Below are 23,030 nucleotides of genomic sequence, written 5' to 3'. Positions count from 1 at the left end.
AGGGTTCAGAAGTGGCTGCTGAAGATTACTACAAACTGAGGAGCACTAGAGAAGATTTCAGCTTTAATTATGAACTTCCTGCTATCTCCCTTCCTCCTTTGAAATTCCAGGCACTTCATTTTATTTTTACATAGTTTGGTGTCTAAGATTCCTTTTTATGTTAGTATAAAAATAACGATGAAAAGGAAAGTAATTCTCTTATGAAAATTCATGAGAACAGACAGAGTTTAGAAGCTGTGTTATTTATTCAGGAGAGCATAATGACTTTTAAAAACACTAGGATTGTATGTTTGTGTGGATTTCTTGTTTTGGTTCTTTTCCTTTGTGTACCTGGCCAGTTTTCATATCTATGCAGCTGTGGAGTATATGTATTAGGTCTAAAAGTTGCAAATCATTAAGAATTTAGATGCAAAAATGAATCGCCTGTAAGCACAACAATCTGTTAGCTAAGAATGTAAGGAGACCTTTCAAACACCATTTTTATGTATTAAAGTGCCCAAAGGCAGAAATCCATGTGCTTCTTTAATGACCTTAATGAACAATCTTATAATTTTTAGTCTGGGAATAAGTAAGGCCAGGTACTAACATCTCAGAAGGATACTTGTACTGGGAGATCCTGATATTGTGCAGAACGAGTTGTCTTGGCAGTTTAACTGTATCCATATTTAAGTGCCATATTACAGCTGTTTCGACACAGACCTTGCTGTTGTTTGATGGGCCTTGCTCAAGTAGATGCACTCGGGGGTTTCTCTGACTCCGAAGCAGCGTTGCTGGATCTCAGGAATTAACCTGCAGCAGTTGTATCGAATCAGTCAGTCTAACAGACTACAGTTTTTCTGACCCTCTAGGTCCTCGGAATCCGTCTCAGCTTTTCCAAATCCTCTGTTTCTTTAAAGCCTGTAAGAAAATAAAAAGTATAAAGATCCCTTCACCTTGCAGAACCAATAACTTTGAGCACCCTGGGCCCCAAGACCCTTTCAAGAGTTGGTTGCTAACTGGACCTGGTAGGATCCATGCAAGAATCTTCAGAGCGTTTTCCCTGCAAGATGTGTCAGGTTTTTTTCTTGCAAAACATACTTCTATACCAAAACTTTCAGCCTTCCCTATATCTAGCTGACAAGTTCCTCCTGGTACGTTGTTTTCCCCATGCTTATTTTTATACTGCCTTCTTACTGTTGGTGAGAAATAGAGGCTTGACTCTTCCTTGACTCTTCCCCTTCCCTTGGAAATACCTATTTTTCATTTCATTGGAATGACACCTGATACACTTTCACCTCAACAGTCAAGATTTTCCTTTTCACTCTTTCCTAAATGTTTCATCTCCAACTCTATCTTCTGAGTACACCCTGCTTTCTGAGAATAGTCCTGTGGCTGCTGGTTCTCCCCAGCAATGAACAGATTTAATTCCCAATATAATCTCATTTGTGTCATTGTTTGAAAGAACAGCAAGCAAGTAGACTACCCATTTACTGTGGGAGAAAGTCTTGAACAAGCCTCATTCTGCCAGAAACGTCCCCAGTCACCACCATGCCCCATTAAGAATCTTTGCACATCTACCAAAGTACAGTGAGTAGAGGCCTTTTATTTCTTATGGCTCTTTAAGTCAGATTGGTTGGGGAGCAAGCGAAAGTAATCAACAGCCTTAGTACAATCAGATAGTTGAAATTATTTCTTTGAATAATGAAATCAAAGTGGTAGTATCTAAGTCCAATGGGACGATGCTGAAATGCAAAGCAGCTCTGCATGTTATTATTCTTTGTATGTGAAGGTGTGAATTCCAGGTAGAAAAATTATTCTAATCATATGTCTGTTCTCATTTTACAGTGTTTGTATTAAATAAGGAGTCTGTGTCTAATTCAAAAGCTTAGTATCCTTTTTTTTTCAAGGTAATAAGCATACACTGTTTTCTTCGCATAGCTTGACTGGTAGTGGTTCAAAGTAAATACAGCTCTTGTGAAAAATATGAAAGGTTGTAAAAATGAGGCCAAACTCCTAGCTCTAATAAACAGAATACAAAAATTATACAAAGAGAGAAGAAAGCATTGCCATTTATACTGACAAATTTCAGCTCTGTCATTCTTTTCCTCAAGAACAAGAGGAACAGCTTATGCAAAAGAAAGATAGAAACAGCCAGGCACTGCTGGGTTTATCTTCAGTGTGATAAGCTTCCTTCAGGGAGACAAGAACAAACGGTGCACAAGGCATAGAGAAGGTACAGGCAGTACATTTTAAACTCTTTCCACAGTGAATTGTTCCAGGTTCAGGAAACCATTTCAGTTCGCTCTGTCAGAGCTCATTCCAACTTCTCAGGAAGCAAAAATACTTGGTACCTGCTTTGGTGCACTGAACTTTTTAATCTTATTTCAGTAGGACGTGATTGATAAGTAGTTGTATGTGACATTCAGAATTTTGGTTTGGTATAACGTCTGGAAAGAAAGAAAGGTGGATGAAGTTAATCCTAATCTTGAGGAATGTCTCCGTGTGAGCTGTAATTGAAAGCTAATGCACACAACACAGGTTATATGGAGGATCCTTGCGGTGGCTTGGCCCACCTGTGGGTGCCTAACTCCAACTTGCCTCGCAGGGAACCTGCAAACCCTGAGGATGGTGAGATTGCTTTTGCTGCAAGAAGAGATCTCTGAAAGAGACGGTCTTCCATGCAATCAGCCCAACTAGGACCAGAGTTCTGAGAAGTCTGAAGACTTCTGCCTTTAGAGCAGAGGAGATAGGAACATGAATTTCTGTCCCTGCAGCTCTTCACGTGTCAAGGCATCTGCAAGCCCCAACCTTGGGACCTCAAGGTCACTTGCAGCCTGAGATAAACTGGCACACCACCATCTAGACCTCCAGTGGCAATGTCATTAGAAGTTCAGTAACACCAGTTTATCTCCATGAAATAATTTGGGTTTGTCACGTTAGTATTTTGTAGTTAAAGCCTCTTTTATCAAAAAATTCCTGACCAGCTCAATACTATTCAGACAGGACCTGAGGTAAGCAGTTGTAGTATTTTAGGCAGCAGAAACACAGAGGTGAGCGTAGCAAGTAATTGCAACGTGTATTGAACCAAACTCTATGCTTGTGTAATGTCACTGACACAGTGACTTCAAGAACAAGAAGAAACAATACCAATCCCTCTATTTTGTTTACCTGATACTTTCTGTTAGAAGAAATTGTGTAACTTGTTTGTTAGGGTTTTTTTGAGAAACTTTCTGCCATTATTTGCAGCAGACCTTTGAAAATTCATCTAACAAAAACTCCTTTGGGTAAAGAAGTGTCTTTTTCTTGTCCAGTAAAATTACTGAATAGGTTCTAAAGTCCTAAGGAGGAACTTCTACTTATTGTCTCCTTCCTCCCAAAACTTTGGCAGGACTTTCAAAATAACAGCCTGCCAACTTGTATTCAAAGGAGCCTAATTTGTAATTGCGCTAAAACCATCAATGCTTAATCTGCTTACTGTATGTGCATTTGGGAATACCTAGTCTTGAAGAGGAATAAGATACTCTTAATGTTGTAAATTTTCTTCTGGATGAAACGTCTGAATTCTAGTGCATTTTATATCTTTACTAATACTAAAGTTCATGTACAGCTTCAATTGAATTTGCACTTGGATGATCAAATATAGCTACATAAAAGCACAGAATTGGTCTTGCTTATGAAATCTGTTGATATTTTGGCTGTTTCTAGCTGGCAGTGATAAGACAAATATTAATTGAAACAAAAAAAAGTTGATATAATTTGCCCTTTTAAATTATATTACAATTTCTCAATTGTTTTTCTGAGTTATAGTCATTATCTGATGTAGCAATATTATACAGCTTATTAAAATATAATATGCCCATGTTTTCTGATAAGCTGTTGTCTCAAAATTGAACATTGATACTCTCAATTTGCACATTCTGTATCAAATTTACGAGGTCCCGTTTTTAATTTCATGTCATTATAGACCACCTAATTATATCGTACTATATTTACCACAGTGTCACCTAGAGACTCCATCGACAAGAGAAATCAACTGCAGAGCAGAGACTAAGAGATCATTGTCTTCTCAATAAGTAAATTAATTACGATCTACCAGTTAGCTCAGTAAGTGGTAAGAAAATGAACTTTGTGCAGTAGTTTGGAAGTAAGTATTGGGTGAAACTAAGCTTACGCATTTCATATCCACTCTCACTTCCTATGGTGTGGTTGTGATGCTGTATGGTGAGGTCCTCCAGGTTTCACCCTAAAAGATAAATTATTCTCTTTTAAAATGCTAGTTTAAAATATTTTAAAATTTCATTTTTTTCCAAGAGTATTTCAAGACAAATAAAAATTAAATTATTCATAGTTCTAGGACCTGTGTAAAATTTAAAATTAAATGTAAATAAAACCAATTGTAAATGTAAATAAACAAAACATAATTTTTGTGCAAGTGACTTTATTTTGGCCTCTGGCTTTGCCAAAGGTTTTTTCCATATATGCTCTTCTGTGCCGTACTGGAGAGAATTGTTATAAGCAAAGGTGTGGAGATCCCTGAAGGCACAGCCCATCTCATCCACTCAGAGAGCTGGTCAGGAATTAAGGCTGTGGATTTTTTGGAAAAAAATATGACTCAACGTGAGATATTTTGTTTGAGGCACTGGATCTGATAAACTTTTGCTGAATCAAAGGCAGAGTTCAAATGCCCCTTGCAGGCTGTCTCAGTGCCAAGAGCCGGTGCTCCCAGCCAGGAGCATCCCTGAGTCCCCAGCCAGGTGGGATGAGGCTCAGTGATTTGCATCCTACACCAGCTCTTGTTAGGGCTGAGCTTCTGGCTCCCCAGGGTGCACCTGGAAGCCTTAAAACCTTGGGTGGAGCCAGGTTTTCCAGACCTTCTGAGCTCCCTCTTCCGCGGTCGGAGTGTTGTGCTTGGAAGAGCCGTGTGTTTGTGGCTCTGGGGCGGGCTGTGCGGCGGGACTGGCCAGAGCTGCCGCGTACGGTCCTAGCATCTGGCTGATGGCATCTGGCAACCCTGCTGCATTCGCCCTGTTCCTGTGTGAGCAAAACAGATGTAGTCTCCCTGTATTTTCACAATATGTGGTAAGTCGTATGTCTCTGTAATGAGTAATGAAGTTGAGTCAGTGTACGTTCTCCCTGTGGTGAAGTGTGAATGTTTTAAACCACTAAAATTTTTTCATGCATTAAAATGTTAAGAGGCTGAATTCTGTAAAACTTAACTACTCCTTAAATCTTACACCTTTCGGTGCATCGGTTTACCAGTCTGAAAAGCAAAAGCAGGCAGGGTTTGCCTGTAAGTCTTAATACTCGAGCAAGACATTTGTGTCTGCTTGCTTCTAGAATATTGAAAATACTTGGCCTTCTTGTCCTTATAACTGTGGCACACTTTTACCCCAGTGGGGAGTTTCTGTTTTGTTCTTTCTCAACAGTTGTTATATTCTAATGATTTGTAGTAGATCCTTTCAACTCTGAGTCTTAAAGCAGGATTAAAGTTGGTTAAGTTGTCAGAAAAAAAATAAGGCCTCATTTGCTTTGGCCTGGCTTGCTCCTGACATATTTATTCTAAAACAAGATGATTAGCATAGCAAAACATGTTCCCAGAGTATGTGAATGTGCATTTCCATTGAGAAGGGATTTGCTGGCTGGCTGCTTATGGCAGCCAATATTCTTGTCTGGGTTTTAATTTGTTTGTTTGTATGTTTGATGTGGTGTTAGGGGTTATAGGATTGAAAAGCTTCCAAAAGTCTTATCTAGCCTCTCAAAATAGTGCTCCAGAAAAATACATGTTTACTTTTGGAAAATAGATGTTCTCCCTAGGAAATAGGTGCTTATCTGTTTGGGGTTTTTTTGGCGAGGGCGTGGAATCAGGGCATCCAGTTAAAACTTTCAGCTATTGCTCACTCGGCCAAGCTGACAATAATTATTTTTTACTTGCTTCAAATACAGTGACGCTTTGTGCTATTGTTTCTGACAAAACTGTAGCTCAAAAAGTATATATTCATTTTTGAAACCCAGATTGTTTCTTGCAACTAAAATGGCTGCTGTCCTGCGCTGCTAATCACACCACACGTGTTGAAGTTGGGATGGCTGCAGGTGTCTTGCAGCAATCCCCTGCCTCGTTATGCACATTGTACGAAGTGCTACTAAAATTGTTAACTTTTTCTTTTCAAAAGAATAAAATGCTTTGAGATGTAATCCACTGTGACTTCTTGTTATTAAATAGCACTCTCTTCGAGAGAATAAATTTCTTCTTCTTAACTAAAGAAGATCCTGAAGATGAAGGGGGGGGTGGGGGGGAGGAGAAAATAATGTTTCTTTCAGGATCAGTAAGTGAAACACTCACTGCAAATCAAGCTCAGGTGAAACCATTATAGTTCCTAGCTAAGGGGGAGGCTCTGCTTTTACACACATGGCTTGCTGTTGGCTTCAAAGCAGCTGCAGTGAGAACAGAGCTTAGGCCTAAGGCTGTGCATGTTCTTTTTACTCTCAGTAAAGTGATGGAAGGGCCACCAGGCTTGATGAGCTACTGAAATGACTTGAAATGGACAAATTAAATTACTTTTTTTTTTTTTTTTTTTTTTTAAAGTGAGGGTAGAAAACATTATTAGCTCCAGAAAACTCTTCCAGTAGAAACTGGCTTTGCAATATCAGTCTTCAAGGGACCAAGGTAGGATTAAAGAAAGTAAGAGCTGGGGGGTGTAAGGCTATGCAGAGAGGGACAAGCAGCCATGTCTGGAGTGGGCTTGTCTTTTAGGGTTGTAGTGTAAAATGCCTGAAAGTAGTTTGGTCCGCAAATGCTGTACAATGTATTTTATACTTGTCACTCGGAGCCTCAACATCCTGTCATTTGTTAGGTATCAGTCTAGCTAAGAACTCCAATCTGTATTTAATTTTGATGAGGTGCTCGTTAGTTCAGTTGCTCATCTCCATCCTGTGTGCTTTGTGACTAATGGCTTTGATGACGAAGGCACTAAATCATACACTTCAAGTTTAGCATTTCTTGGATGTTTTTCTATAACTTGCCCTAAAACTTTCTTCTTAACAATTTTACATATAGACAAGGGTCTGCCTTTTGAGATTGTGGATATCAAAGTCTGTGAAAAGGTAACAAGTCTGCTTTGTGCCATGATCCATCCTTCTGCAGTTCCCAAAGGAGAAGCACAGCACCTTTCACCTCTATCTCCTGTCTCTGCTCATCAGTATTTACAGGACTACATCCAAACAAATTTTTGACTCTGAGTTTGTGCATTTCTAGAAGTTGCGGGGCTGTAAGTCAAGTGAACGAGGAAATTTTCTTGTCAAGCTGAAAAGACAAAAGAAATGCCTGTAATGGAAACGGTTTAGGAAAATAAGATAATCATTACATTTTGGTAACAAAGCATTGTTGGAGGCAAGGGGGCTGCAGAGGAGTCAGTTACTCTGGAAAACTTAAATAAATGGTTTGTACAGCTCTAGCCTAAGAGAGCATGTCTGCAGAGTTGTATTTGGGGGTTCAGAGCCAAGTAATCACCCATCCGCAGCATTTGGCGTCTGTTATAATGGTAACTCTGCAAGGCAGAGCGCATCTGAAAGAGGGAAAGCTGCTCTGTTCATTAAATATCCCTTCAAAATAACAAGGGAATTTAGTCTTAAATACTAGGCTTCTATTTTCATAGCGTATGATATCATGATTGGATTCCTTCTGTGGACACAAGCTTCTTAATAGTACTAGTCATCACTGTGACAAAGGTTAGACTTGAAGAAAACTAGAACTGAGATGAAAGAATAGAATTTTTATTATTTTAGCAGCTGAATGTGTCATTACATCAGAGTCAGTATTGTGTAGCAAATTGCAAGCTGTAGTGAAATTGCTTTAAAAAAATATCTGTATATATTTTTCTAAAACTATGATGAAGTCATTCAGTGGTGGATTGAAATGTATTTCTAGCTGAACTGTGGTATCTTTTTTTTTTTTTACTGTGGTATGAGAACAGATGGCAGTTATTTTTCTTAACAGTCTCCAGCAAAGCTGATGCGATGCCTCGCCTTCCCTTGTAAATGCTTTCAAGTGAAAGACAAGTACACGTGGCCAAAATGAATCTGCATTGTAACATTGACTTGTGGTTTCTAAAGCAAACTTTTAATCAGCTTACAACAGTAGGCTGGTGATAATTACTTAATGTTGGATCAGTCAAGTAGTTCATTATGACAGGAAAATGAGCCATTAATCAGAATCAATTGCACATGTTTTGCAATAAGTTTTTTGAGCAGATGTCTTTTTCATAGACATTTTTAATGCAGTAATTGAGTAGTCCATGACTTGAGGACAACTGCAGTCACTCCCATGGTACAAATGCATCTGTAGATTTGGAGATGCTCCCTGTTACTTTATAGCATTCCTGGGGGACTGTGATTGATCTGAGAAGAGCAGCTGTTCAGTAGCTGGCATGTAGAGAGGGCTACTGCATGTACAATGACAAAGTTGTTTGGTGATTTTTATACATTTATTTTTTTTTTATAAGCATAATATAAATTGCAGTTTTATTTTGTTTTAAAATTGTTGCTACCTTAACAGTAATTTGGCAACTCTGAGAAGGCCTGGTGAAGATGTCTCTAAATACAACCTGATGTATCCTTACTTGCCTGCTTCACCAGAAATGCCGTGTAGTCCACCAGAACGCTGTGTTCTTAAGTGAAGTCATTTGTAGTTATAAATCAAATGAAGCTGCCAAGTATTGTAAATCTAGGACTGCCTACCAATTTATGACTCTTTAGATTGCCTGCTGTAATATGCCATGTTATAGAAGCATTGTTAGGAGCTATATTTAATTTACTTGCTTTAAATCAACACTGTGTTGAAAATCCTGCTTTGCCTTATTCAGAGAAGCTTTCATTCTTCTGTTTTATACAAGTGTGTTCAAAAAAACCTTGTGTCTCTTGTTTGACAGCCTTCGACAGAAGAAAGGAAACTTGGCCCAGAAGCACTGGGCTGGACCAGCTAACATAGTAAAATGCAAGCCTTGCCCCATGACGCATGCCAACGCTGTCTGTGGATCTGATGGACATACATATACTACCAAGGTAAGTTCTGCTTCAGGGACCTGAAATTCTGTCAGTAGTAGTCAACCAGGCTGCAGTATGACGATGAAATGGCTTTCATTAATAGGCGGTATTAAATTACCGTCTACTCTAGTTTTGGAATATTTTTGTGTAAAAAGCGCTGCTAAATGTAGATTTTTACATATTTGACAAACAGCAAATCAGAATGACAAGTCAGAATCTTGTAACTTTCATGATTCATGTTTCTCTAAATAGCTCATTCATGCTAATGGGGTAGAACACTTTCAACATTGATGATGCAACAGAAAAAACTCATTTGATCAGATTGGCTTGTTCAGACGAGAGGATTTGGGGATAGTTCTTGTTTTTAAGATTTGGACTCCAAATGGTAAAATAACTTGGCACTATCATTGTTTTGTGACATACTTTTTTTTTTTAATAATTTTTTTTCCTAGGCTGCATGGGTTACGTGTTACATTTCATTTAAACCCAGTGGGGATAAATTGGCTCATTGTTATATTGAAAATATGGTGACTTTAGGGCTTGACTCAATAAAAGAAGCTGGCTTCAGAGTCATTCAGCAGTCCAGATCTCCCATTACCAAATAGAGCCTTCCATGTCTCGCATACATGTTCCATAAACAGCTCTTCAGGCACTGGAAGTCATGTTCAGGGAATACCCCTAAGGTTTTCTTCTCTTCCTGCATGCTAAGTAAGTTTGGACAACCAGTAAAAAAATCCAAAAAGAGCCCCCCCCAAAATCCAGGGGAAAAAAAAGTGATGGGGGAGGCAGAAATTCTCTGCTGGGCTGTAACAGTGATGAAGATACTGCAGCTACATTATCTTCTCAGCTGAGCAGCTTGAATTCTTCATCCGTTAATGGACACAAATATTAAAATGCTGCCATGGCTAATTCATTTAAGCATGTCTTCTATTGTGGCTGAAGGATTTACATGGCCAAAAGAGCAAATCAGCAGAAACTCTCTCATCCTTGCACACACAGACTGCAGAAAAAGGGCTCCAAGTTGCCTGTTAAACAAGCTACTATTTAATATTTTCTAGGAGTACGTAATGCAGTAATTTAGCATTGGTATTTAGGATTAAAATTGGGCTTATTTTGAAGACAACTTTTTCTGCCTGAAGTCTTGAGAGTGTATAAGACATTCTGTAGTAAATAGCTTTTATTGCATATTCTGTCATCCTATTGAGCTCATTTCTGTGCATCTTACCTGCATCTCTGTTAGCTCTGAGTCTTTTTTTTTGACCTTCTTTGTTTCTTGCCATAAGATCCAAATGGTTTTCATCAGAAATTCTGCCAATGTAATAAATTCACCAAACTATTGTGACTATGATATAAGCCTGACAGCTATAATGAAGACATCAAACAATTCCCGTTGCTGACGTGCTTGACTATCAAAGACTTGCCTCCCAGAAGTTGTGTCTGAGAAGTATTTTTTTTTTATAGGAGACTTTTAAAACATTTATTCTGAAGCAACTTTATCTCATCTTCATTTATTGTGTGTTTAACTACCAATTGCTCCTGTCCTAGCAACTGAAATTTACAGTATCCTGTTGGTCTCTCAAGTGCAGCAACTTCCTTTCCACGAATTTTGTCCTCCTTTACCACTGCCTGGGGAAGGTAGGGTTTCACTGCTTTTTGGGTACTGTTCCACAGGAGCAATTGCTTGTCACATTACATATTTGTAGTTGCTTTTTCTAAATTTTTTTTTTTTTTGATTGAAGGCTCCTCTAGTGTCATGCTGATTGGTAATCATTCTGTAACATCCAGTCCTCATGAAAGGATACAGCTGCTTAACCTTTATGCAATATCAAGGAGATGCTTATAGCAGTACTATTGTTTTTTGCTGTATACAGTACATTGTAAATCTGTGAGTATGTTATTACAGTAACCTGTAGAACATCATTGTCTCTCTACAATTTCTTTGAAAAGCTCTGCTTCATTGATTTTTATTTTATATTTTTTTATTTCAAAAGACAAATTTTGGTAAATGAGCTGAAAATACTTTAGACTGAGCATTAAAACTAAATGGTATATTTTAATGTCCTAACAAATAACACTTTTATGGTCAGGAATGATCATGGGTTTCTGGTATCTTTTATGAACAGAATACAACTTCTTCCCTCAAATTCACTATTAGTTTTCGCTAGATAATGTTATCCCTCTTTCTTGCCCTTAAGTCTCCAAAATCAAAGCTTTTCTTTGATAATTTTCTCTCGCATGCAGTGCTATTGGCAAGTATTATTTCTGGCTCTGCAGTTCTGGCATGTTCTAGTATTGACTGTGGAAAATGCAAAAAGGTAGACATTTGAGTGTGGGCAAATACCACACTGCTTTGCATTTCTATGTATGTATTCCTATCTGGCTCTGCATCAGCTGCTTGGTGAACACGTAATGATATTCTGGGCAAATGAAAGGATTCGTGCTAAGCTTGTAAACAAAAGATGGAGAGTAGCCACTACATTTCTGCGGGGGAAAAAAGTCTTCTGAAATTGTATATTGGCCATCTACTCACATAGGCAGAGAGGCAGTATACGCATACACACCAGCATTTTGATCCATCCTGGCTCAGTTTGATTTTTGCCTTTCCCTGCCAGCGCAGCAGGGGTTAGACGGGAGACAGGCTTTGGGCTTATAGCTCGTGGCCTGGCAGAACAGCATCAAAGCATTGCACTGGAGACTGGGGGCTACCGGTCAACGCTCTGGGTAGTGTTTGTGCTGGGTTTTGCTCTTTCCATGCTTTGAACTGTTAGCTGAGGGAAAAATGAATGAAAAGGACAGGATACAACAGGAGTATGACTGACTGATAAAATGCAGATGAAACTTGGGTGTCAATAAATGCACAGTAATTCACATTAAGAGAAAATAACCAAATATATCCATCACAGGCTCTAATTTAGCCACTTGATCTCGGAATAATTGTGGCTGTTTCTCAGAAGACATTGTAATGATCACTGTGAGGCAAAAATGCAAATAAAGTGTTAAAAAAGGAATTGAGAACAAGCACAAAACATAATTATATTTCTCTGTAAATGCCTGGTCTTCTCATTGCCTTCAGTTATCATCACTTCATCTCAAAGCTGACATGGTAGAGCTAGAAAATGCTCGAAGAAGGGCAGTAATGGCTGTCAGAGGTGTAGAACCTGCAAGGAAGCGCAGAATTAACTGGAACATTTCAGCATTATTTTACACGAAATCGTGACTAATATTAGAAAAGGAATGTTGTACTTAATAATACAAGATCTAATGAAATTGCAAGTCAGTAGTTTCAAAACAAAGGAAGTATTTTTATTCTTTCAGCTCAAAATAAAATTGTGAAATTCACTGCAGCGAAGTATTGTGCAGGCCAAAGATATAAATGGGATTTATACAAATCCATGGAGAATGGATCCACTGCAGGCTGGTAAACCTCTAGCACACTGAGTCCCTAAGCCAGTCATGACCAGAAGCTGGGAAGATTGGTGTAGTTCAGCAGGACCGATTTGTTCTGTTTCCAATTTGCTCTTTCTTTTACTCCTTTGTAGTTTTCTTACTTTTAAGGGTCTGCAACTTGGCAGGATACTAGGCTGAGGGATGGGAGGGCTGAACTAATGTGATTCTTATGCAAAAGTGAAGGCATCCATCTCTTTAGATAAGGCAAGCTGAAAATGGAGCTAACATACTCCTCTTCATCAGAGTAGTGCTCTTTAAGAAGGGAGCCTATTCCTTTTCCATTTCAACTTTGGCTAGGGTAGAAATTTCTTTTTAAACAGTTTCTGAGTATTCCTTATATCATTACTTGGCATTTTTAGTTTCTACCCCTTAAGTTTAGTTTTGGACCTTAAAGCAAAATTAAGACTGCAGAACTTGATCTGGAATGATGCTCAACAGAGCTTGAGGAATGTGGAGGACTTTGATTTGTTCTCTTCTTATGAAAATTTCAAGAAATCTTTAAGGATTCAATTCCAGGAAAGTAACATAAAATACATTTTTAGTTGTTGTTTTAAATGATGTCTTACTCATTCCTGACTGGATAATAAAATCTTCCATTCATAAAGGCTGTATGGCAAAATAGCAAAAGCATTATCATCTTGCTGGTTTGCACTGTTTGATAATCCTCACACTGTTATGCTCTCTGTTCTAGTGCTTTCTGCGGAGATTGCATTTTGAAAGAAACCATTTTGCTTATGTTAATTATAGTGCTGGTGATTCTGGGAACTGACTGTGCCCATCCACCTCAATTATAAGGGATTAGGATTCTCTGAAGGCAGCCATTTGCAGAGCAGCAGAGGAACTGTTATTGGCCCAGCAGAAATACGGGCTATGTGGCGTATTCTTGAGGACCACTACTGCAATGTGGTGGTGTGCCTGGATGTCTCTAGAGATGCTCAGTAACTGATACTGTGGGTAAAAAAAAGAGTGAAACAGAATGATGGATCCTTACTCAGGTTAACATGTTGGGTTAACAGCAGGTCCAAGCATCCTCAGGAAGTCAGTGCGGCAGACTTCCTTGAGGTTTTCTAAATGAAGGGCATTTCCTCAAAACCAACTTTATTTTTTTAATTAGTAAAATTTTCTTCATGAAGAAAGACATTGTAGACCTAGAGGCAAGAATTTCTTGATAAAACTGGGGAAAGTGATCCAACCCAAAGCACTCAATAATACAAGAGTCTCAGGAAAAATAATAATATAAAATGTAAACTATAAACCACCATGTTTAAGCTTACTGGTCAATTTAGATAGAGGCTCAGTATTTTTAACTTCGTCTCTCAGTTCCACCAAATACATCGAAGCCTTTAGCCTCTCAACTAATTTATTGAGGGCTAGTCAAAGGAATCTTTCTCTCTCTCATTTTCCATTGGAAAACATTCGAAGGTGTTGGCTTCCAACACAAAGGTAAATGGGAAAAATGTTGAAAATTGAGAGGTCCATGCCCAGATCTTGTGCTACAATGGATTTAAAGTGTCATCTAAACTATCACAATGGGAGACACAAGGTACTGAGTACTTTGATGGATCTTAAGTTGGTTTAGCTTCATACGTGGCAGTTGTACTGCTTGAAAAATCTTACCACCCTTTATGCGTTAAACCTTTTTGGTTCTTTTTCTGAAGTGTCTTCAAAACTTTTCTCTGTTGTTGATCTGCGTTATTTGCCTCTGCTTCCCTCAAGTGCTAAAGTTGAAGGGGATGAAGATGTTTGGCTATGATGTGCCGTGGGTTATCTGTTCTTGTTTTATTTTCGAGATGACAGACTAATTCTTCTTTAGTCGCACCAACAATTCAGTGTTTGTGCGTGACAAAATTTGCACATGGATGTGGCCTGTATCTGTTCAGTCCTCATGCCCTGTTTCCAGCAATTTTTCCTAGCATTTTTTTTGGACTTGCGTAATTTTGTTATATTTCTGGGAACTTTAGAAACCCTCTATCACCCTTGCCTGTTAACTTTGAACTCTGTGGGCTTTAGGTTTGTCAATGACTTCACTAAGTCTCTCATTACTGCTTGAAATGCAAATGGCTTTAAATGCGTACACTCTCTGCCATATTATAGAACTTTGTAAAGAGAAATTGCTGTTTCCTGGGTATAACAGCTCTATTTAATACTGTGACAATACAAAGCACTTCTATAGTATATTGCAGTCAGAGTTTTCAAAGCTCTTTAAAGTAATAATGAATTAAGCTTATGAGGTAAGTAAGGCCTGTAAAGAGCTCTATGTAATTAGTTAATGTTTTTGTCATCAACACATTAAGAAGAATAACTCTGTAGCTGTCAGTTTTACAGGAAGTTTAATTAAGCTAGTTAATAAAGCAATTACCTGAACATGACGATGACTGCACTTAACTAATCAGAAAATGAAAATAAGGATGATCTTAAATTACAAAACACACCACCTCAATGACTAATAGTCCCTTCAAAGATGGAAAGGTACCTTGGTGTAATTATTATGCTTCTAATTAGGTACATTGTTGTTCTGTAAATTTTAATTAAATCATTGCAAACTAATTAAGTCCATGATCATGTCTCTTTGTTTGAAAATGGAAAAATCACCTCCTGTTGTCATAACATTAGGTAACAAGTTTGATATTAAGGGATGTGCAAGAGAAATAATTTTCCAACAATCTTGAAATGGGAGAAAAAATAATGACCAAAATAATGAGACGCTATTAGTTAACTATGTACCATGTGAGGGCTACTATGTTTAATTAGGAGTCTGTATTCAGAAGCACAATTAACAAATATTTGTTGAAGTGTCCAAGTGTTTAGTGCAACATGGCTTGGTTTTGCATCATTCAAGTGTCGGCTGGATTGCCTGTCCTCTGGGTGTGGGATGCTGTTCTCCAGCTGTGGTTTTGCACAGCTTTCCCTGCCTGCGTTTTGCCTAAGGGATGACTCAGCCTTTCCTGATGGAAAACAAGCTACTCGGCAGAGGCTTAGTGAGTGTTATGACCTGTTGTGTCCTCAGTTAGATGAAGAGTTGGATTAAATTCTGTGTTAACTTTCAGCTTTGGCTTGGTAAGGGGAAAATTAATGAAATAAGGGGGGAGGTGGGAGGGGGGAACGCAAGACAAGAAGAGTAAGACAAGGTAGGATATGGTTAAAGAAATCCAGGGAAAGGAAAATTAAGTCATCCTTATGCATTTGCTCACTGTACAAAGTTTAAAGATTGTTGGTGGGAGGTACAAGAATAAATTATTCTTTCACCTCCCACTCCTCTTTTTCTTCATCTTCTTATTTTAATCTATGAATTCAATTCTTTGCTGGGAGTTGAGTCTAGGCCTGATACAGTCTATCATGGCTTGAACCTGTACATGGTGATCTGCTACGTTACCGAGTTCTTCCACTGACCTGTGTTGTGATGCTGGGCAATTCACGTTATCCTCACTTGTAGTTTGGAAAGATCTGGACTTGCTCCCTTAATAAAATACTGGAAGAGCTACTTTGAAGTCATGATGAAAAAAGCTTGCATGATTTAGGGATTGCGGGGGTGTGATCATGTTTTTTTGTTTAAGTCAAATGTGTCTGCATAAGACGTGACAGCACTGTTGTTAAGTTTCCAGGAGTTTTCTGATCAAGCTGGTCGGGATTTTTAATGGAGTATTCAAATATCTTTTTGTGGAAATCGATGGGTTTCATGGTATGTGACTGTTCTGATGGAGTTTTGTACAGGAAAAATATTTTTTGGTGTCATTACTACTTTATTCCAATAGTAGGTTTTCAACATTCATTTCTATTTCATTATTTGATTAATTTTGTTGCAGGGGGGTTCCTAACTGTAGTAATACATCTGCCATGAGGCTTTTAGCATTACTGATTTTATTCTCACAAATAACAACGGGGAACGCCAGAGGACTGTGGAAGAACTAGAATTTGCCTAATGCTGAGTACCTTTTTAGACCACTCGTTTGACTCCGGCACATTTCCGGATATTCCCAATAAGGTAGATGTTCCCTCAGCCTGTAGTCTGGACCAGTGAGGCTCGAGTCCTATAATCCAAAAGCTATGTGAAGCCGTTATTGCATAATCAAGTCCTAAATAAACAACATTGTCTCTCAGAAGGCAAAATGCGTAGAGCTCTCTGCTGTACTTACTGCAGCTGCGCAGTTTATTTGGCTTGAAGCACGAGGTGAGCGATGTTATTTGATGAAGTGCTGTTTATCCTAAAGACATCCTGTTGTTTATATGTTTGGGGTTTTTTCTCGGCATGGTCTCAAGGAATGAGCAGAGAATCAGGGATAAGGTAGATCTCAGGTCCTGTGTACCTTGTAATGCATACCAATGCCTTAATAGAGTTATTTCTAAGGGGTATTTTTGCATATTCTCAAAGACTGACATTTATCCTTTGGTAAATTAATGAACTCAAAAAATGTCTGTCTCCTATGTTCTTTTCAGTGCTGCCTCATAGGGGTGTTTTGGCCACAAATAAACAATCCGGGACACAGAGATCTGCCCTTTCCCCTGGTTAGGGTAACCTTTGCTAAACTCTGAGGGAGCTGGGAAATACAACTTTTGAACTCGGCTTAAATAACCATGCAATTCAGCAAATTCCTGAGCTTCCTTTCAAATCCCGTTTAGTTTTATGTTGAAGTGAAGAAGCTTTTGCTTTTCAGTGGTGTCAGATAGTAAATTCAAAATCCCAAACAATCCTCTAACAATTTTATATTCTAACTGGGAAAAACTAGGCCTGCATAACTACTGATCTGTGCATCGTAGCTACTTCTGTGACAGCTTCCCAGCTAAACTCCATGAATATATACATGTTTGCAAGATTTTTCACCTGGCATAGTATGAATTGTGAGAACAGCCAAAATAGAGGCTTCTGCAGTGAATCAACAGATAGAGGAAAAAATGAAGAGCTCTGGGAAATTTTCATAGAGTAGGGGCTGCTTTACCAGGTTTAAGATTCTATGAATTAATGAGAAATTGCTGTGGCTCAAGACATGGTGTTCTTTCAGAGACTGCTTGTTGCTATCCTTTTAGTCTTTGGAGAAGGAGTCTTCATTAACACAGTTCTGCAAACACTGACTGGCAAAAAAAAGAAAAGGACATCTCTAATCCCATGAAGAACCCTCTTTTACAGAGGATACTGATTGTTTTTGTGGGAAAGTGGCTACTTAAAACTCTGTTAAAGCTACTGGTCAGTGTTAGAAAGAGAAGGGAGTTGATTTGGTTCTGCTGGAGACTGATGATCTCTCGTATCTTGCAGAAAGGCAGGACAGAGAAACATTGGAGGCATTCTGGGGACGGGGTTAGATGGGTCACAACCTGGTTTTGTTCGTTCTTGGTATAATTTCTTTTAAGAGAGATTAGTTAAAATTCCTACAGCTTTGATTTCTACTGGGGCCAGTGAGTAAAAGCCCCTGACAGAAAGCAAAATTTATCCAGAGTTGTACCTCCAAGTTTTAACAACTATGGGTTAAGCAAGTTGGTCTAATTGGGGGATGGCAATGTTTATCTCCTTTCTCTAACCTTGCCTAGCAGGGAAAGGATATTTTTAGTTTGTTTCTCCATATCCTAACATTGCTCAGTCCAAAACAATTTGGCTTTGACATACTGGGTTCTTTGCGACTTAATACATTTTGTCAGTTTCTAAATCCGTATTTTTTTCTTTAATTCCTGAATCTGTTATTTTACCATAGTTAAGGCTTGTCAGAATTGAATGTTTTAATTATCAAGTTAAGCCCACAGTACCTGGGGGAAATGGCAATAAAATGTCTCCATTAGGCATGTTGCTGCAAGTGGTAATTCGTTCTTCATATTATTTTGGTAACTTGAGTATAGAGAAAACACTGCTCTAAACTCCCTAAAAAACCCTTCTCGATATGTAGCTGTGGTAGGGATGTATAAATACCACGCTGGGAAATGCAGTATAAGAACCTGTGCAGAATAAAATAACCTTCAGATTTCGAACAAACGCACACCATCACTGAGTGACAAGAAGAGATGAAGTTTCAGGCAGCGTAAGGTGGTTTCTCTCACGTCCAACCCCCTTAAATTCTTTACAAGCCAGTTTTCCCAAATGGCTCTGATAATACTCGTACAGCTCTGTAAAGTAACTGAATGAGCTCATCTTCTTGGTGCTGCAGATTTTGTGCAGGATTTTGTGGTTGTTGTCTTGAGTTTCACTAGGGCTCCCACGGGATAATAAACTCTAAATAAGTCAAAAGTAGTACATTGTTGTGGGGGTTTTATGCCTTTTTTTAAATTGCATTCATTTAAATTGACTAGAATTCAGTTGATAAGATTTACTTAAACGTATCTTAGTTAAATTGGATATATTCATTTCATTTTGTAGCATGCTAAAATAATTTTAAATTAGATGCATGTTTCATTCTGGTTTTGGTGTTTTGCGGGGGTTTGGTTTTGGTTTGTTTTTTTTAAAGTGGGGGGGACTGACTTTCATTACATAGCAAAGACTAATGCTGAAGAAGGGCAACTCATTGCAGGAAACATTTGCTCCTTATGCCTTTCTGATTTGCCCATGTATGCTTTTTTTTTTTTTTTTTGATGGATGAAATAATGTTTAGAATGTCACTGATTTTTCTCCTTCCCATTTATGAGCTTCTACAGCGTTGAAGGCAATGTTTTTATTTAGGCACCCAGGTAACTTTTGCCAATAATTAGAAGTCTGAATACATAACAGTCCTACTGTTGGCTTCTCAGCATTCCAAAAACTCAGAAAAACAACCATTTTCTAGGGAGTGTTTTTAAATATATGTGCTGAAGTCTTACTGAATTAAATGAGACTGCATCTTATTAGCATCTTGAAAAATTAAGTTATGTGCCCATTTTTAGGCTAGATGATGTAGGCCTATCAGCCATGTTTTACACAGTCAATGAACATCTTGGTTAGTTTTCTAGGTCACTCCAAAAGTTTGGGGTTTTTTCCCCAGTGTTGGCTGTTCTGAGGCTGAATTTTTTTATTTTTATTTTTTTTTTAATTCTCATTACCACATTGCATTAGATCTAAAAAGTATTTGTTGATGAAATGCATCACCAGCGATGACTTGCTTGGGCATGTTACCCCAAAGGAGAGAACATTAGATGCTGCTAGAAGAAAAGCATAACTTGGGGCTTTTTCTTTTCACGTGTGTGGAAGAAGCCAGCACTGAATGACAGAAGATGATGTACTTTTTATTAATAAAGCTTCTACATTAAAATTACAGCAGGTGCACAGAGAGAAAGAAGAAGCAGTGAGTAGACTATGCCTTGTGTACTTTGAATTACTGTGTCAGTAATGATGGATGGAGCAAACAATAAAATTTGACCTGTCACACTATGCTTATGAGGCTATAAGCCTTAAGGCATTTGTAATTGGCTTCAGCCAGCAATGTTAACGAAGGTGGATTGGAAAATTAGGTTATTTGAATGATACAGACTGCTTTACATTTTTAGCATTCAAGAGAAAAGGCTAGAAACTCAAAGGGACTGAAGCCGTAAGGCTTGTTCTTTGTAAACTGTCTCTTGTCCCTTTATAATAGAGCAGGCAAAGGAATAGTTTTTAGATAACAGGTTCGTACTGTGTAGAATAAGAGTTATTTAAAATGATTCCGTGGGGCATAGTTTTTAAAGAGTGTGTGGGAGTGTGCATTGCACATAGTTTCCATTAACAATAATAGGATTTATGTGTGTATCTTTACATTATGCATCATGCTCGAATGTGCCCCTATAGTATAATTGGACTAGAAGATGCATCTTGGGGTTGACGTTACTCAATGAGTTGTCAGTGTGGCATGAAGAGCACGAGTGAACACATTTCTCATATTTGAAAAAAACCTGTGCAGTATAGATGCACAACTAAACAGGGTTTTAAATAGTCGCGCACAAAGTAATTGCATCATATAAAATGTGTGTTTACTTGGTGTTAGAAAGAAATCACATTGTTACATAATATTGAGGAGATATTGTGATAGTTCTTGCAGGTACAGTGATATGAGTATTTTTCCAGTGAAAGCTTTTTATAGAAAAATCTCAGTCTGAGCTCATAGTGTTTTCATCAAAATCACTACTCTGAACCTTCACTGAATCTAAAGCAAAATTCAAAGAGGAACCTGACTGGGCCTTCAAAATATCTGTACCATGGGCTGGAAATCAGCTGAGAACCTGGTCAATGATAACTTGCAGGTTGACAGTTCCCTCTGAGTAGATAGGGAGTGGGGGTTTTGACGGTGTCATTTTGTTTTGTTTTAAAACAAAACAAGTGAAGTGATGGAGGTGGGACAGAGTCCTCCAGATCTTCAAAACATGGAGTCATCTAGATTTACCTTTTAATGGTGTTGTAAGGATTGGGCCATTTCTAGATGACTCTGTCTTTTCCTTTCAAGGGCTATTCCTATCCTTTTCTCCATTTCCCCCTCCCTATACCTCCAGGTACTCTGCATTAAGGCCTTTACTCCATCCAACTAAAGGAAATGGCAGGAGGGAGTTTGGGTTGTGGAGAGGACCTGGGAGCATTGCAGTGATCAGCAGCGGAGGGTGTGGAAGGTGGTTTGGAACTGATGGTCTCAGGAGAGGGTCTGTGGGAAGGAGAAAGAAGAATGCTAAGAATATTATAGTGGAGGTGGGAAGATGTAGGGGACATGAGTTCATAGAAAAATTGGACTTTGTTTCACTGTTTACAGAACATCTTGCACATACTGGGCCTGTGCCCAGTCACTGGCAATTAGATGGTACAAGTGGAGTTCTTGGATTCACTGAGGATTTTCTACCCAGAGGTAATGCTACACAAAACGGAAACGGAGAGCTCAACTAGTTGCATTCCACTCATCTGTGATCTTTTCATCATAAATGGAGGAAAGCAGAGAAGGGGGTTTAAAACCCATGTACTTACATCCATTAATTTTTGTTTCCATATGCTTCGGACTGTTCTCCAATGGTGCATGCTTTCCTTTTACCCATTTTAATGTGTGACATACAGAAATAAATATGTAGGGAGAAAGGATCACAGTAAAAAATAAAACATTCTTCTAGTTTGCTGTAATGTAATCCTAGTAAAAGTAGTTTCTGCTGCAAATATTTTATTTTTTTTCCTGGAAGAAAATGGTATGTATTTTGTTCCACATGTATGACAGTGGAGGATATTTTCTTGTTAATGCAAGTTTTGTCTTCCATTATTGTTACCTGTTCAAATTGAGAAAAGAATGTGAAGTGGGTCATTTTAGGTCTAGCCAGCTGTACTCACTTTTTATTGCAGGAGATCTTGATGAAAAGGTAGGGAAATAAAGGAGAAAGGGAAGTTTCCTGGTTTAGATTTCAGTAATGCTGGTTGTGAGATCTCAGTACGAATTTTCTGCAGATGATAGAGCAGACATCTCAAAAGACTTTTAGTAACCTGCATTGTCAGGTCAAAAAAGACTTTTTTTAAAAAAATGAGTGGTATGAGGGGGAGAAAGTGCCAAAATGTCTTTTAAAGAAAAGTTTCCTCGGGTAGCACGGACAGGGTAAAGAGCTTTTAAAAACTTCAGCGGTTGAATGGGGATGGTGATGGCTTTCTTTAGTCAGTGGTGTAGACATAGCACTATATTGCATTTCATGTTGAGAGCGAGTTCAAAAATGCAAGAAATTATTAATAGAAAAGCAGAGGCTTTCAGAGGGGAGATGGCACTGTTATTCAAGCTGTCTCTTCCAATTCCTGTGTAGGATAGAAAAGACAGAAAAACCTTGTAGGATGCAGTTCTAATCTGGGGTTCTGCCCAGCCTTGCAGAGTTCACCCTGCAGGACCTCTGCAAATAGATCTCGTGTCCTGGGGCGATACATGGCAGCATCATGCAAATCCTCCCTATTTGATTGTGTGTCTTCTGCAGATAACATCCACCCCCGCGTGAGCTCTGGGGAGGCAGACTGGAACTGCTGGTGGGGCTCAGTCAGCAGGGGAATATTTCTGTCCTGTTCCTGCATGTCTGCATGCAGCCATGCACCACATGGTTCTTGAAAACTGGCCTGCAGTCTTAATATTTTGTGTTGAGAGAGAATTTCTTTTCTTACAGACATGTAATCACATCATGTAATGCATTTTGTCTGCCACCCTGTACTGTTTTGGCTTTAGGTGAACCTTTGCTTTTTATTTTCTGTATTATATTTGGGCTGTTTCTAGTTTCAGTTCGGGGCTAACTGGAGTGTTAGATTGGTGCAGCTAACTGGAGAGATAGAATCTGGTTTTTTTTTAGTTAGTCAGTAGCTCTGTCCTTCTCTCACGTGTGATAAAGTGCATCTTTTCCACAGCGTTCTCTCACCTCCCTGGCTTAGGATGACACAGCATGAAGTCTGTAAAAAGCTGTTTCTATTTTGGCTGTAAATGCTCTGAAGCAGCTCTCTTCCTCCATCATGCTTAAAGTAGAGAACAGATTTGAAGACTTGAAGTCTGTAGTTGGATTTCCAGTGGCAGCTCAAAAAAAAAAAAAAAAGACCTCTGAAGCAGCACCCTGTTGGAGTGCAGGATGCTGTCCCTTCGCAGTACAGCTCCCTTTAAAGGTTGGGGTAATGCTTAGCACCTGAAACTTGAGCAGATGCAGATGCCAAGTGC

The 23,030-nt window shown here is 38.7% G+C and overlaps 1 protein-coding gene across 1 annotated transcript in view; it reads left to right on the top strand.

The window, feature by feature from the left end:
* SPOCK1 (SPARC (osteonectin), cwcv and kazal like domains proteoglycan 1) overlaps nt 1-23,030 on the top strand; it is a 324,902-nt gene that overhangs the window by 212,794 nt on the left and 89,078 nt on the right. The window contains exon 5 of the mRNA XM_049829957.1: nt 8,904-9,036. Within this exon, the coding sequence (XP_049685914.1) occupies nt 8,904-9,036 (133 nt within the window). The remainder of the gene's footprint in view (nt 1-8,903; nt 9,037-23,030) is intronic.

Source organism: Accipiter gentilis, chromosome 26 (genome assembly GCF_929443795.1).
Source record: "Accipiter gentilis chromosome 26, bAccGen1.1, whole genome shotgun sequence".
Lineage (NCBI taxonomy): Eukaryota > Metazoa > Chordata > Aves > Accipitriformes > Accipitridae > Astur > Astur gentilis.
This window is presented reverse-complemented; position numbering and strand designations above follow the sequence as displayed.